Genomic DNA, 12,984 nt, shown 5'->3' with positions numbered 1-12,984 from the left:
AGCCCTCCTGGGTGTAGCAAAAGTACTTTAACACTGACATAGCCATGCTTGAGATGTTAAAGCTTGGGGGTCAGTTGGGCTGTGTTGTGTTTTTGCAAGCAAGTACGTGCCTCAATGTTGTTGTATTTTGTCAATTTAGGCCTGAAACATCAAGTGAGTACTGTAATTGCATTGCAGAAGCCAGATTGTTGATATTCTTCAGATTGATAAGATACCCAGTAAAAATATGTGTTTGAACAGTGTCAATACTTCACGGATGTTAGACGGCAAGACTTGGCGATGGCAACGTGAAATTCTTCAATGCAGATTGCATAATAATGGTACAAATATCAAAAATCAATTATATTACTTAACAATATGCGGCCATCAATCGGCAACCGAGAATTCAGAGCAGATCAGTCTTGCTTTCCATAGACAAGGACCCCAGGCTCCTGTCAAATTTTTTCGGATCAGGCTCTATCAGGCTGCAAACAGACCTGACCCTGCTCACCAACCGTTGCTGTAATTTCTCGATCATTGACTTGACGAGCCACTGGGTATAGAAGAGCGAAGAGGAATTTCTGCCGTCGGAGGGACGTCGTTGAAATGGGTCACAATCAGACTATGTAAGTAAAGTAAGAAGAATGAAATTAGGTGGATATCAAAAGAATTCAAAGCTAAGCCCGATATCAAGCTTGCTTATTAGACTTGTACTTAGGTTTACTTAATTCTCTGCAAGTGTTTTGGGCACGTTCCAATTATTCGAGCGAATTTAAAAATTACTACGTGCTAACACAGCCAGTGGAGTTAATTCTCTTTCGTATTTGTTTCATATTGTAAACGATTACCAAGGTGCAACATGGCAGACATCTCTTTACAATAATTTACATTAAATTTACATCCCATCTGCTGTTCTTGCGCACTTATCTAATCGACTGCTTTCCTAATTACGTGCTGATACAGGCTGATACAATACTCTATTTTTGGAATGGGTCTTGGCATTGACACAAACGCTTCGGAGATAAGTATCGCCAAGAGTAGCGCGCCAGATTGTAATTTGTGATAGTTCCAATTTCTTACACCAAGTTGATCAGGATTTATGGACTAATTTTAACAAAATTCTAAAGGCCATTTTTGGGTAAATTTTACGTACATAGCTACACATTCATGGCGCATTACTGTTCAACTCCTACAACTTTAAGTTTATGCCGCCGGCCAAATTAACTCGGGAACTTATCTCGCGCCTAAAGCCCTCCTCGTGTAGGCAGATAAAGGTATGACATAATGACATATGTAGTCCGTTGGGTATATAACAATACGAAAGGACTTCGACACCCTAATCCGATGTCTTCATGCTCAGCGCTCATTCTCCTCTTCCTTTGCCCTCTCTTCCAAATCCTCCCATGTCACGCTCGAACGACATCCTCGAGGGATAAAAAAGACGTTCGGACAATAGTGCTTGCCGTTATCCTTGGTGAGCTCCCTTAGAGCTGATTTGCGCGATCTACTTATACATCACTTTTATCCGGGCGTCATCGTGGTTTCATGCCTTGTCTTCTGTTCTGTGATGAAAAGACGTCAACGTCGTACCCATATTCATCCACCATTGCGAGTTCCAAGGCAGAACACTGGCTTTGGCATACCTCTACAGTCCAATGTAGCTCCGATGGGTCGAGAATTCAAGCCACTTCCGCCAGTACACACCGGAGATCCCTCTCGAACGGATAAGAATTTCAATTGGGGACAGGCGCGTCATTTATAAATCGTTTCATAAGCAGAGTGCGAATTACCTTTGTCTCTTAGAGCGATGAGGAAGGATATACTGGCGGTAATGAACCAGCCAACGCGTATTATGCTGTGAGTCATATCGCGTCAGTTTTACAGGTAACTTATGTGTTGGTCAGAATCCTGGGTTGTTTCCCGGACGGTATGTTTTGACTTTGTCCCCGAAGGTTGCATTTTTGTCCAGCTTTGACGTGTTCTGGAATAAAGGGACGATACCCAACCAATACAATGATGATGCTAATCCTTACGCATGTTCTGATTTTTACATTAGTCTTTCATCACCATGAACGAAGGGAGAGGAATATTTTCAATTCTGATATATCCTAGTAAATACATTTGAAATTGTGGCGGCTGTTAACTCTTCAAGGAGGATATACCAACATCATCACACTCCCCGAAAGGAGAAGAGGAAGATCTACAACCGATCTACGACACACTCCACACACTGACTTTACAGCGTGACGATGGGCCATGCGTCACCCATCACATGTCACACTTTCCTCCTTTCCTCATCACCCCCACCATTGTCGACCATCCCCTCGCGTCACCCCACATCCAGCACACCCTATGTCAGCAGGCACGACAATGGCGCATAACGTGTAGGGAAAGGGATGCCCCTGCCAGCTTATCCAGCTAATCGACTACCACATCACCAGGTCAGTGAGCGCCACCCAGGACCGTGAACGCCATGAAAACGGTCTTGACACATCGCCAAACGCCGTGAGTACCTAACACCTGTCCGTCGACGGACAACAGACGCGAACGCAAACGGACGCCAAAAACTGCGAAAACCATCCCGAACACCAAAACGATTCAAACGTCGGCCAAGACACACCCGCGAATGTGGGCAGCCCACCCCACCTCGAAAATTGCCCCTCCCCTTGTCGTTGTCGAGGGATGTGGGTGTACAGAAAACCTCGAAGCAGGAACACAGAGCCAACGCGAAGACCGCTCGCAGCTCCACCATCGACTCACGATACGGGAACATCGACGGCTAGACACACCCACAAACCAGCTCACCACAAACGATAGGGGAATTATAGATGGCGAGGATCGGGCAGGAACTCAGTAGCATACGCGTCCAGCGTGGAAGTAGGGGTCTCCAACCACTTTCGAGGAGGAGTGGCTACGGCTTCCATCATCACCACTCTCATAATGTATATACTAGTGTCCTTTCCTGTATCATAGCTTGCTCTATATAAATTTTACACTGCTCATTCCTTGAGTACAGAAAGCGTTCGAGAACTTAGTAAATACTCCTATACATCATAGGACTTGATTCTTTCTAACTTAGAATAAAATTTGAACCAGAAGGTCCACATCTAGGTGTCTCACATGTATAATTGTTGACACATTACACATGAGTTAGCGACACATTACACATGAGTTAGCGACGCACTACACTCGAATATGTCGTTTATTTACGCAATGTGTCGCTTACTACTGATGGTGCCGCTGTCCCGATTTGGGGAGTGTGACGATGTTGGTACACCCTGCTCTTCAAGTGACCAATTCCCACTAGGTTGCTTTCCTCATCAAGTCCTGCCGTACAACGCCGTGTCCCTTGAATGTTTAAACGTATATGGGCCACCGTCACCCGACATGAGCAAGGACACCACCGCAATTTTCTGTAAACGTTGCCAACGTTGACAGAAAATTGCGTGGTATCTTGTCACATTTTTAGTATGCGGTCAACTGAACTTTACCAGGAAATGCAGATGCCCAATGCCTTTTCGTTCGCAAGAGGAGCTAGCCGTAGTATAAGCTGAACGCCAATATTTTCCATCACTTGAAGTGAGTCAGTTGGTGGGGGCGGGTGTGTGGGGAAGACGTTCCTTACTAAAGAAAAAATGAGGACCACGGGAAGTATTTTAAGCTCTTGGACGACATTCTAATTATATCCGCTAACCCATGAGGAAGTGGACAGTCATCAGATTCTGGGTTCTCCACGGAGATAGGGTAGCAACGAAAAGCCCAGAGAGGTGTTGGGATGAGAGGCGAACTTGGCGAGTGCTCGGAGAAATTCTTCGCTGAGATTAGACAAGATGGGCGGTGTGAAGCGATCCGGGAGGGGTGGTAATCGTTCGTCTGCAGAGGGGACGGTGTCCTCAACCGAAAGATTGATTAGATGTAAATTGCTGATGTGCGTGAATTGGTCGAGGAATGACGGGGAGCCAACCGCCGTCGAATATCACGGTGTGTTGCGTAAGAGGTGGTAGCAGCTGGATCGACTTGAAATGGTTGACCTCTTGGAGTAGATAGATTCAACCAGATCTCCGAGAGGCTTGTAAAGGACCGCGAAACACAATAAAGGGAATCGTCATCTTCCAGTGGTAATGCTCTGAGCCTCTGACGCGGCACTGATGTTTAGTTCAAGGGATCTGACGTAGCTGGAAAGATGCTGCCCCGGGTTTGTGAAGACCTGCGTGACTCGTTCATAAATGCGCACGGAGACGAAGTGGAGGTTGATTGATTTGAAGAGGTGTCTTTGGCGGAGGGGAGGGTCCATGAGGAAACGAGGGTACTTACAGTGTTTCAATGCAGATTTGTCGTCGTGAAGATAGGATACTACTATCTCTTTGAATATTTCAGCGGGAGTTGGGCTTCGAGAGAGCATTTTCTCGTTTGGAAATCAAGCACGCGCACGGCCGACACGAAATTCAACTACTTAAGAGACAAATCGATGTTATTGTTTGGTCACTGACTTGATCAAGTGAAAATTTACTCCGAGCTACACGATGCGCTACCTTGGCAGGCTCACTGTAATTCGTTACCAATTTCCTGCATAAAAAAATTGGGGCGCTCATGAAAGGGTTGGTCACCTATTCAAAAAGAAATTCAACTGCTATCTATGTGATTGGGGGCACCGCGGATCGAACGCGGGACCTTCAGAATTCAACTTCGTATGCTTCAGTCTGCTGCTCTCCCAGCTGAGCTATGCCCCCACGTTGGTGATGTGTAAGTATGGTCCTGGTAGGATAGCCCAAGGTGAACCTAAGCTGGTCAAATTAGTAATAATGCATAATGTTTTGAGCAGCTTATTTAACCTGGTGGCGTGATTCCAGTTCGTCATCCGCATACGTAACGTTGGTCAGCATTGTATTTCGTTACGGCGAGTATCTAATAAAGAACCAAACGCAATGATTCGTGTCAGGAAGTTCGTTTCAACTTGAAGCTTGAAGCTTGAAGCTTTGAAGATTTGAAGGCTTATGTTCCCCGCTGAGGCGTGGTGGGATGTCATGTATTGTCCCAGGCTAGAGGTTGCGAGCTGAGCCAGCGTCAGATACTTATACTTGGCTTGAAGTGTGCGCGTGAAGGACGACCGACCTTTCAAGATCATCCCCTCAGCTTCCATTGCGACTGTAGTTGTCCCACTCAGTAAGCTCCTCGTCCTAGCCCGTCACCGCCTGCTCGACCAAAGGGATCTTCTATCGTCCTCGCCCTCCCCTGTTTTTGTAGTGCCCCAGCGAGACCGCATATCTCAACGTCAAGCCATGCGTATTGGGCGTCCTTTGTCGTCAATCTGAAGCTGCGCGGGAGGTAACTGCTTGGATACCCAGTTAAATGAAAGTACGTATGTCGCGAACGACAAATAACTGACCTTCCTTCCTCTTCCGCTCAGAGCATCGCCGCTACCATCTGCGGATGAAGGCGAGTCAAGTGGAAACTATATGACTGAAGATGACTAACCATTCTCGTCGTATCTTTCGGCAGTCGGCCTCTACCATCTCAAGACCCACCATCGCCTCCTGCCCCTCTTTCCACGCGCAATTTCGTCCATAGATTGACAAACCCCAGAGTCGCCCCGCGGTCCTGACGGGATGTAAGAGCGGGGTCTGGACGGAGGGACAAAATCAAAGTGATTGGTAGAATGTGTGCAGGCGAGATGACTGTCACTGACCTTTCTCAATTCTCTCAACCACCCTCATTACCCCACTTGACACCGCCATTCCCATGTGAGCTTTGTAGAGCAGCAAGAATCGTCTCTCAATCGACCCGGTGAGTGATATATGACGAGGTCAGCGTCAACGCCGTCGTAGTAGGAGAATAGTCCGGATAGCAAAGTTCGCGCCGAGTCAGGTGGATTCAAAAGACGACAATGAGAGTATGTATATGGGACGTGATCTAAGGCAATAGCGACGAAAATCAGCGTCAAGATGCGAACTGCGAAAAGTCAGGTTGGAACAATGGAACTTGGCAAAGGAGTGCGTGCGTTGGACTGTTACAGATTCAAAGAGTCCACAAACTCCCGTGTATCGTCGGTAAAAGGAATTACGTCCAGGGATTGAAAGGGGTGAGTTGTGTTGACGTTGTGTCGCAAATGAGGTCGGACCGTGGAAAGCAATTTGCGTGACGTCGGCTTCTTTGATCCGATTTGTTTCAGAACTCTCCGGCTACTAAGCGGAAAAATCAAATTCTCCAGCGTAGTATGAACATATCCTGGCTGATCACAAAGATGTCTGCCTCAGGCTTAGGCAGAGGGGTTATCCAATAGCCCTTCCATCCACGGTATGAACGAAAGGATACTTGGAAGCGTTTGCTGCCATACTTGATAAGACTTGAAACAGGAATTACTTGTCTGGGCTAATCTTGGGCTCATCTGAGGGTAACGATAAGCTTTTAGATCGTATGAAGTACATATTTTTGGCCGGGGGCGCTCAAGAAGTTTGATGAAATCATGGACAGCTTGTTCTAATCAAGTTCTAATCCCATTCGAATCCCCAAGTTATACTCTCTGGATGCCGTTAAAAAAATCATACGAGTCGTATTTTGAAAATTTGTACGATGTTACCTCTCACAACAGTTTGAACAAATTAAGACTGCCAAAGACACACGCAAGAAAGTCCTGATCCAGTTTTTCTTGTTCACAAAAGGTGGCATTCTACCGTCCAGCTAATAGCTTACGCGGTGACTCACCCAGTACTATTTGGGAATAAGTTGCGACGTCAAAAGCCGAGATTGAGCGGCACAGGCAGCGCAGCACCTTGCGCCCAACAGTCACAATCAAGGTCCAAGGATGCGCGCATGGGAGGACAACGCCACTGTGAGAGAGTGCCTCTTGAATTTTTACCTCATTTGCCGAAATGCGGGGGAAAGACAAGAGGCAACGTAGTCACTTATCAGCGGCATTACTACGGACCAGTGTTCACATCGACTATTCCTTCCGTATCATACATAGCTTTACTCTCCAATTCAGATCTCATCACTGATGAAACCGTGGCAAAACCGTGGTGCGATTATTGTAACTTGTTTTCCCTGGATCCGGGACCGATGCGCTGATTTTTGTCATCCCCAAGCCTAAGGTGAGCCCTATAAAGCTGCTCGACTTCTCTTACCTACTTAAAAATTAGCCAGTGTAAACTCTTCGACAAGAAATACCACCACCATGAAAGTCGCTTCTCTCCTTCCCTTCGTCGCCCTCATCGCCTCCATTGCAGTCGCCGCCCATGGGGTATGTACCATCCTCATAGGCGTCAATATCCAATAAATAACTTTTACAGGACTACAATGAATTTGAAGCTCGTGAATTCGTGGATGCCCTCAACGCCCGTGAGGCGGTGGAGGAGTTTCACGCCCGCTCTGTCCTCATCGAAGACCTCACGACGCGTGAGCTGGTCGACGAATTGAATGAGAGGCTTGCGCGTCGTGGAAATCTCATCAGCAAACCCAAAACTTATCAATGCCCTTACTGCGGGTCGAAGTATCCAACAGCCGCTCAGGTAAGGAAGAGTCACTAAATATTTACTCGACGTTTTAGTGACTTTACTTTGCAACTTTTCTATTAGGCAAAGGACTGCAGCAAGTTTTGCAAAGCGAAGTAAAGGGCTATGGCTAGCAATGACTTCAGGTGTTTATCGATAGTTTATCTGCGATGTAACTTCACGAGATAATTTATTTTTCCAAACCTCTTCGAGACTACAGTACCTGAACGGGTCATCTATGTCTTATAATCTATGTCGAAGCCTAAGCCGCGAAAGGCGCCCTGACGTATTTCCGCCTGTACTTGGCATCAACACTATCAAGATAATAAGCACCCGGCCAGATATTCTCGATCAGGCCCTCTGGCGTGTAATCAACCGCATTGTGATTCTTTTCCCGTAGCTAATAAAAAAAATCAGCGAATGAATCGCATCAAGGGGTTCAATTACCAACCTCCAACGCCTTGATGAACTCCTGAGGAGGAACCACACTCATCTCTGAAAGCCGTTCCAGGAGGTTCATCTGCCGGCTGATCTCCGATGTATCTCCCTTGATGCGGAGAGCGAAGAAGCTGGACGCGAATCCGCTGCCAAATGAGAACAAGCTCACGCGCTTTCCTTGAAGCTGCGTGGTTTCGACGTTGGACAGCAATGAGGCGAGGCAGCCGTACAGCGACCCTGTATACGTGTTTCCAAGGCGCCGTGAACAGGACATACCGGGATCGGTCTTCTGCTTGAACGATGCTTTTGACGCGGCGATGAATGTCTTCTCAACGTTCTTATCTGTGAGTGACTCAGCATGAGTCGCAGCGAGGAAGGAATCTGCGTTTGGGATATTGGCAAAGTGGGGTGCTTTGGGGTTATCGAGGAAATCATTGAACAGCATGCGTGCATGGCCCTTGACGGCTTGCTTGCCGTATGGGCTGTGGAAAAGGGCATAGTCGACACTTTGGAGGGAGAAAGACGATTCGGCAGTCAAGTTGGAACCGTGAAATGCGGCACGTTTGGCAGCTTTGGCTAATTTCTCGCGGAAGAAGGTGTACGCGCCATCAAGGGCTGCAACATATGTAACGACGGAAACAGGACCGTCGACTACAGGGTATTCGGAGGAGAGGTTTGGTTTATAGAAGTCGTATGTGTTGCACATGTAGTTTCCATGGATCGCTGAAAACTATGGGTTAGAGATAGAAGAGGATATGATGAACGTCGACGAACATTCGAATACCACAGGGGCATTAGGGCCAATGAGAATGGCAACGCAGCCCGCACCACCAGCTGGTCGAGCAGCACCCTCAGCGTAGACGGCGATATCGCCAGCGACGACAATGGCGTTCCGCCCATCCCAGGATCTCGACTCGATCCAGTTTATGGCGTTAAAGAGCGCAGCAGTACCACCATAGCAAGCATTCTTCGAATCGATACCTTCAATATCAAAGTTCCCAGACTCTGCGAAAAGATCCATGAGAGTCGTTTTCACAGACTTGGATTTGTCGATGATAGTTTCGGTGCCGACGTCGAGGCGGCCAATCGATTTAGGGTCCACATTGAATTTCTCCAGTAATCCTGCGACCGCTGTAGATTGAAGGTTGAGAATGCTAGCGATAGTGACGGCTTTTGTGCTTACCGTTAAGAGCGAATGAATTGATGTCTTCACGATCATCTGGCCACGCCATGTACTCTTGGCCTAGCCCAATGGTGTATTTCCCTTGGGGAACGCCGTCAAATATTTCGAGGTCGGCTTCAGAAATGCACTGTAGGCACCATTGCGTTAATACACGAAGTTCACCAGACGAAAAATTTGATTACTCGACGGGGGAAATAAACTTCCATCGCAAGGATACCGACATCTTTCGGACGGGGGAGTTGGTTATCGATGACGGGAGTGGTAGTTGGGATGGTCATGTTGGAAATCGCGAAGATAGAAGGAGCTCTGGAATGTGTGATTTGGTAGTGGGGATCAATGGCTTCCCGTTGGAGCTTATATATCCACCGAATTCGATGGTATCAACCTCTGCTCAGCGAAAGCACCCTTGGCCACGGCGTTTGGATGTTCTCCTACGCCCGCTCCCGATTGAGATAGCGTCTGCAATGGAGCTTCGGTCGAGAGTCTCTCCCCCCCGTCTGCGAAAAAGTGATGGAGCAGCGCTTCGGCCACACTCTACCCTGGTCCACAGGGCCTGATTAATTATTGACGATCGCAGAAGCATTCGCTTTTGACTCGATTAGAGCAAACACCAGCCAATCACCGAGACCACGGGTACGTGTAACTTGGCCTGAACGTTGCCTGAATGACAAATGGTAAATTTAACATGAACGTTGAATGATAACAACTATTTTGAATACAACTCACCCATTCCTTCAGGTTCAAGTCATCTTTACAGCAACTTTCCAGCGGAAAAGTGAAGCTGAGCAGCGAGTTGGCATAGAGAATCTGTCACGCGTCACATCTATACATGTTCTGTGATATGTGACTCCACTGGTTTATTTTTGGAAACCTTTCGTCAGTGTCCGCTCCTTTTGCATTTCCAGAACCCATCTCTTACAAAATTTAATGCTCGCAGAGGTGTTGAGTCATACAGAACTACAAAAAAAAAACGCATATCTTGCACCGAAGCTACGAACCAGCAGCACAAAATGAGTAATGTTCTTTGGCTCCACAAACAAACATTGACCTGAGGAGCAACGGCGGGAAAATGGGAATCATCTGTTAACTCAATAAATTTAGAGTATACGAGAGCGCGGACGAGGAGGGAAAAGATCAAACCCAGTAAACTGAGCGATCGATTATGAAGGAACAATTTTGTACACAGGGTGTCCCACTCGCTCAGGCTGGGCGAAACCATATATACCTCAACCTCTACTGCCGGAGGGCGTTGAGCGAGAAGGACTAAAAGGATTGAATGCGAGCGCGTGCCTTTTAAATGTATCTGACATCTATGTATTGCGACTAACAATCTATCACTTAAAACGGACTAGAACTCATCACAATTAGTTGCTCCTGGTAACCTCACAGGGAATCGGGAATCACTTACCGAAAAAGTTCGTCAAGAAATAATCCCAACGTCAGCCAGAAACAGACTGACGCTTCAACCACACATGTTCTATAACTTCCACCACAGTCGCCCTGGTCCCTGGATCTGGATCTAAGCACCTCTTCATCAAATCCACGGCCTCCTTTGACGGGCAGGACGCAGCACTCCTCGACAAAAAAATCCTCCCATCTACCGCGTCCCACACATTTGCAAATGGAGACGCCCCCGTAAGTAAGTATGACAACAACACTCCCAACGTCCAAATTTCGGCGGGCGCCGCTTGATACGGTTTCCTGCGCAAGATTTCGGACGCCGCGTAGTGTGGGGTACCGAAAAATTCTGTGTAGAGGGGACGTGAATCATTTGGATCGCTGATCGTCGCGCTGCCAAAATCGATCAACTTGATCTGTTCAAGGTGATGTTTTAGCACCAAATAGAAGTATAGGCGAAATAAAAGTGGAAGTTGCCTTGAAGTTCTTGTCGATTACTATGTTTTCATCCTTGATATCCCGGTGCGCTATTCCTAAATCACCGAGATATTGGACTGCATCTACTAGTTGAGAAAAGACATCGCGAGCCTGCGACTCCGTGAATCTCTGATGAGGCGCTTGAGTAACGCACTCGAACAAGTCGTACGAAGGTCGGCGGGAAAAGATTAACCGTGGATTATCCTTGGGTGGTATACTCGGGCTTTCTTGGATACCGACTTTATAAGAAGGCGCTTCCACCTCGTGACACTCATCCGCTTGACTCGGTTGATTATAGGTTGAGCTCAACCGATGTGGAGTAGTCGGTTGGATGGAGTCAAGCGAATCCACAGAACCAGCATAGGAAAGGGGAGGCGTTGATAGCGACGTATTGGTGCTCTCAGGTGCGCAGCCCACTTGCAATATTTCGGCGTCCGTCCAAGGTGAGCCATGTAGTTCCTGAACCTTGAAGAAAAAAGGCTTAATGTTACATGCACAATCGAAACGAAGGGCTCACAAGATAGATATACTTAGAATCCTCGAAGATATCCAGACACTTCACAATATTCTCGTGGTCAACGAAGCTTAAAACGACAACCTCCGTTGGTAGCTTCCCAATGATATCATCGTGAACCCATGAACGGGCTGGAACCTTACTTTTGATGATAAATTTCACCGCAACTTCGCGTCGTTCCTCACGATGGCGCGCAGTCATCACAAACCCGTACCCGCCGGAACCCAATTCATCCTCGAGCTGGTATATCTCCACGAATTCTTTAATGAGGCGATATTGTGGGCGGAATTTCGGGGAATGGAAAGAAGCTATGTGGTTGTGTGCGACTGAGGCGAGCGGAAGGGAGTGGCGCGTGCCTCTTCCCAGAAGTTGATTGTAGCTCGATGTCTCACGCAAAGGGGGACGCGACATTTGGGATTGAGGCCTGATGAACGTCAACCGGCGGGAGCATTCGGGATCCATGTTGGAAGAGGAGCTTGAGAAAAGCTGATGTAAAGCGGGAAAACATCCTGGTTGTAAATTTTTGAAAGACGGCTCATCAGCAGCCAAACTTGACTGGGGTTGGGCGGTCAACGGAGTAGGCATCGTAATGTTCCACAACTTCGAGGAGAAGAGGCATGAAAGCATCTATATAGCAGTGATGGTGATAGGATTCCACACCTCGGGTACAAACCCCCTTCGGGGACGATAGTCAACCACTGCTAGATTCGGCCGGGCTGCCTTGGTGATACTTTTGAAGAGTACAAACATACACCCTCGGTCGTACAGAGACTGCGAAGCCGAACACCTGGCCCCGAGTCCGTTGATCCGCCCCGTCATGACCGATTGACCAGCCATTCGTACATATGGGCATGTCCTGATGATTTGTATGTGTGATTGGCGAGCCCCGAATAATCTGTTGATGACCGAATCCGAGTGGCGTGATTAGACGCAAGACGTCGAAACCCAAATGGTGACCGATGATCGATGATCGCTGACACAGATAACGCCAGGGCCATGAATGACCGGTACCGACCTATAATACATTGAAGTATTAGCGTGAAAAAAGACAGTAGAAGCCAACATTGGAGGATAAGGAAGCAACAATTTGTTTCAAGGATGAACGAAGTGTAAGTGAGGGGGATTGGATGTAGCCTAGTAGGGTCGAAAAGCTTCGGTTTTCCGTAAATGAACTGCATGAACCGATGCTAAATTTCAATACACGAGACCAGTCAAAAGGGGCAGTGAGAGCGCATTGAAGCAGAAGGAAAAGGTCAAGAGGAAAGAGAGAAAATTATTGTAAAATTTCCCATCACGTGCTAAATGCAGGTGCACGTGTCAACATGCAAAATCTCAAGCCAACTTGAAGCCAACGTTGAGCCTGGTGTAAATAAATTTTGTAGCGTCCTTCATTTTAACTCAGGCCTCAGGCCTGCCGCCTCAGGGGTTACTTGAGTGCTGGTTACGCGCATGGCGTCTAAATCGGGCGATGCTTGTTTATTGTTGTTGACTTTTGAATTGCTTACATA

The 12,984-nt window shown here is 47.4% G+C and overlaps 4 protein-coding genes across 4 annotated transcripts; 2 read left to right on the top strand and 2 right to left on the bottom strand.

Moving 5' to 3' along the window:
* Positions 1–1,546: 1,546 nt before the first annotated feature.
* On the top strand, positions 1,547–2,051 carry LACBIDRAFT_312263 (uncharacterized protein; the record flags this gene model as incomplete). The annotated part of the gene is made up of 3 exons (XM_001888033.1): positions 1,547–1,726; positions 1,783–1,836; positions 1,884–2,051. The coding sequence occupies 3 exons, from the start codon at positions 1,547–1,549 to the stop codon at positions 2,049–2,051; spliced, it is 402 nt and encodes a 133-aa protein (XP_001888068.1).
* A 5,071-nt stretch (positions 2,052–7,122) lies between these two features.
* On the top strand, positions 7,123–7,676 carry MISSP11.8 (ectomycorrhizas-regulated small secreted protein). Its single transcript, XM_001888032.1, has 3 exons — positions 7,123–7,216; positions 7,266–7,484; positions 7,551–7,676. Exons 1-3 carry the CDS (start codon positions 7,151–7,153, stop codon positions 7,584–7,586), a joined length of 321 nt encoding a protein of 106 aa, XP_001888067.1. The 5' UTR covers positions 7,123–7,150; the 3' UTR covers positions 7,587–7,676.
* Positions 7,677–7,728: 52 nt separating this feature from the next.
* On the bottom strand, positions 7,729–9,365 carry LACBIDRAFT_239957 (uncharacterized protein; the record flags this gene model as incomplete). Its single annotated transcript, XM_001887987.1, has 5 exons — positions 7,729–7,866; positions 7,918–8,627; positions 8,679–9,035; positions 9,088–9,214; positions 9,270–9,365. The coding sequence occupies 5 exons, from the start codon at positions 9,363–9,365 to the stop codon at positions 7,729–7,731; spliced, it is 1,428 nt and encodes a 475-aa protein (XP_001888022.1).
* A 1,161-nt stretch (positions 9,366–10,526) lies between these two features.
* On the bottom strand, positions 10,527–11,887 carry LACBIDRAFT_254717 (uncharacterized protein; the record flags this gene model as incomplete). Its single annotated transcript, XM_001887986.1, has 4 exons — positions 10,527–10,834; positions 10,926–11,102; positions 11,319–11,361; positions 11,480–11,887. The coding sequence occupies 4 exons, from the start codon at positions 11,885–11,887 to the stop codon at positions 10,527–10,529; spliced, it is 936 nt and encodes a 311-aa protein (XP_001888021.1).
* Between the last annotated feature and the right edge of the window lie 1,097 nt (positions 11,888–12,984).

This window comes from Laccaria bicolor, genomic scaffold (assembly GCF_000143565.1).
Source record: "Laccaria bicolor S238N-H82 LACBIscaffold_50 genomic scaffold, whole genome shotgun sequence".
Classification (NCBI taxonomy): domain Eukaryota; kingdom Fungi; phylum Basidiomycota; class Agaricomycetes; order Agaricales; family Hydnangiaceae; genus Laccaria; species Laccaria bicolor.
The sequence above is the reverse complement of the archived record's forward strand: the minus strand, read 5'-3'. Positions and strand labels throughout refer to the sequence as shown.

Coding starts and splice junctions, on each gene's coding strand:
- MISSP11.8 (XM_001888032.1), top strand. CDS start 7,151: ATGAAAGTCGCTTCTCTCCTTCCCTTCGTCGCCCTCATCGCCTCCATT. Junction 7,217..7,265: donor TTGCAGTCGCCGCCCATGGG/GTATGTACCATC, acceptor TAACTTTTACAG/GACTACAATGAATTTGAAGC. Junction 7,485..7,550: donor AGTATCCAACAGCCGCTCAG/GTAAGGAAGAGT, acceptor CTTTTCTATTAG/GCAAAGGACTGCAGCAAGTT.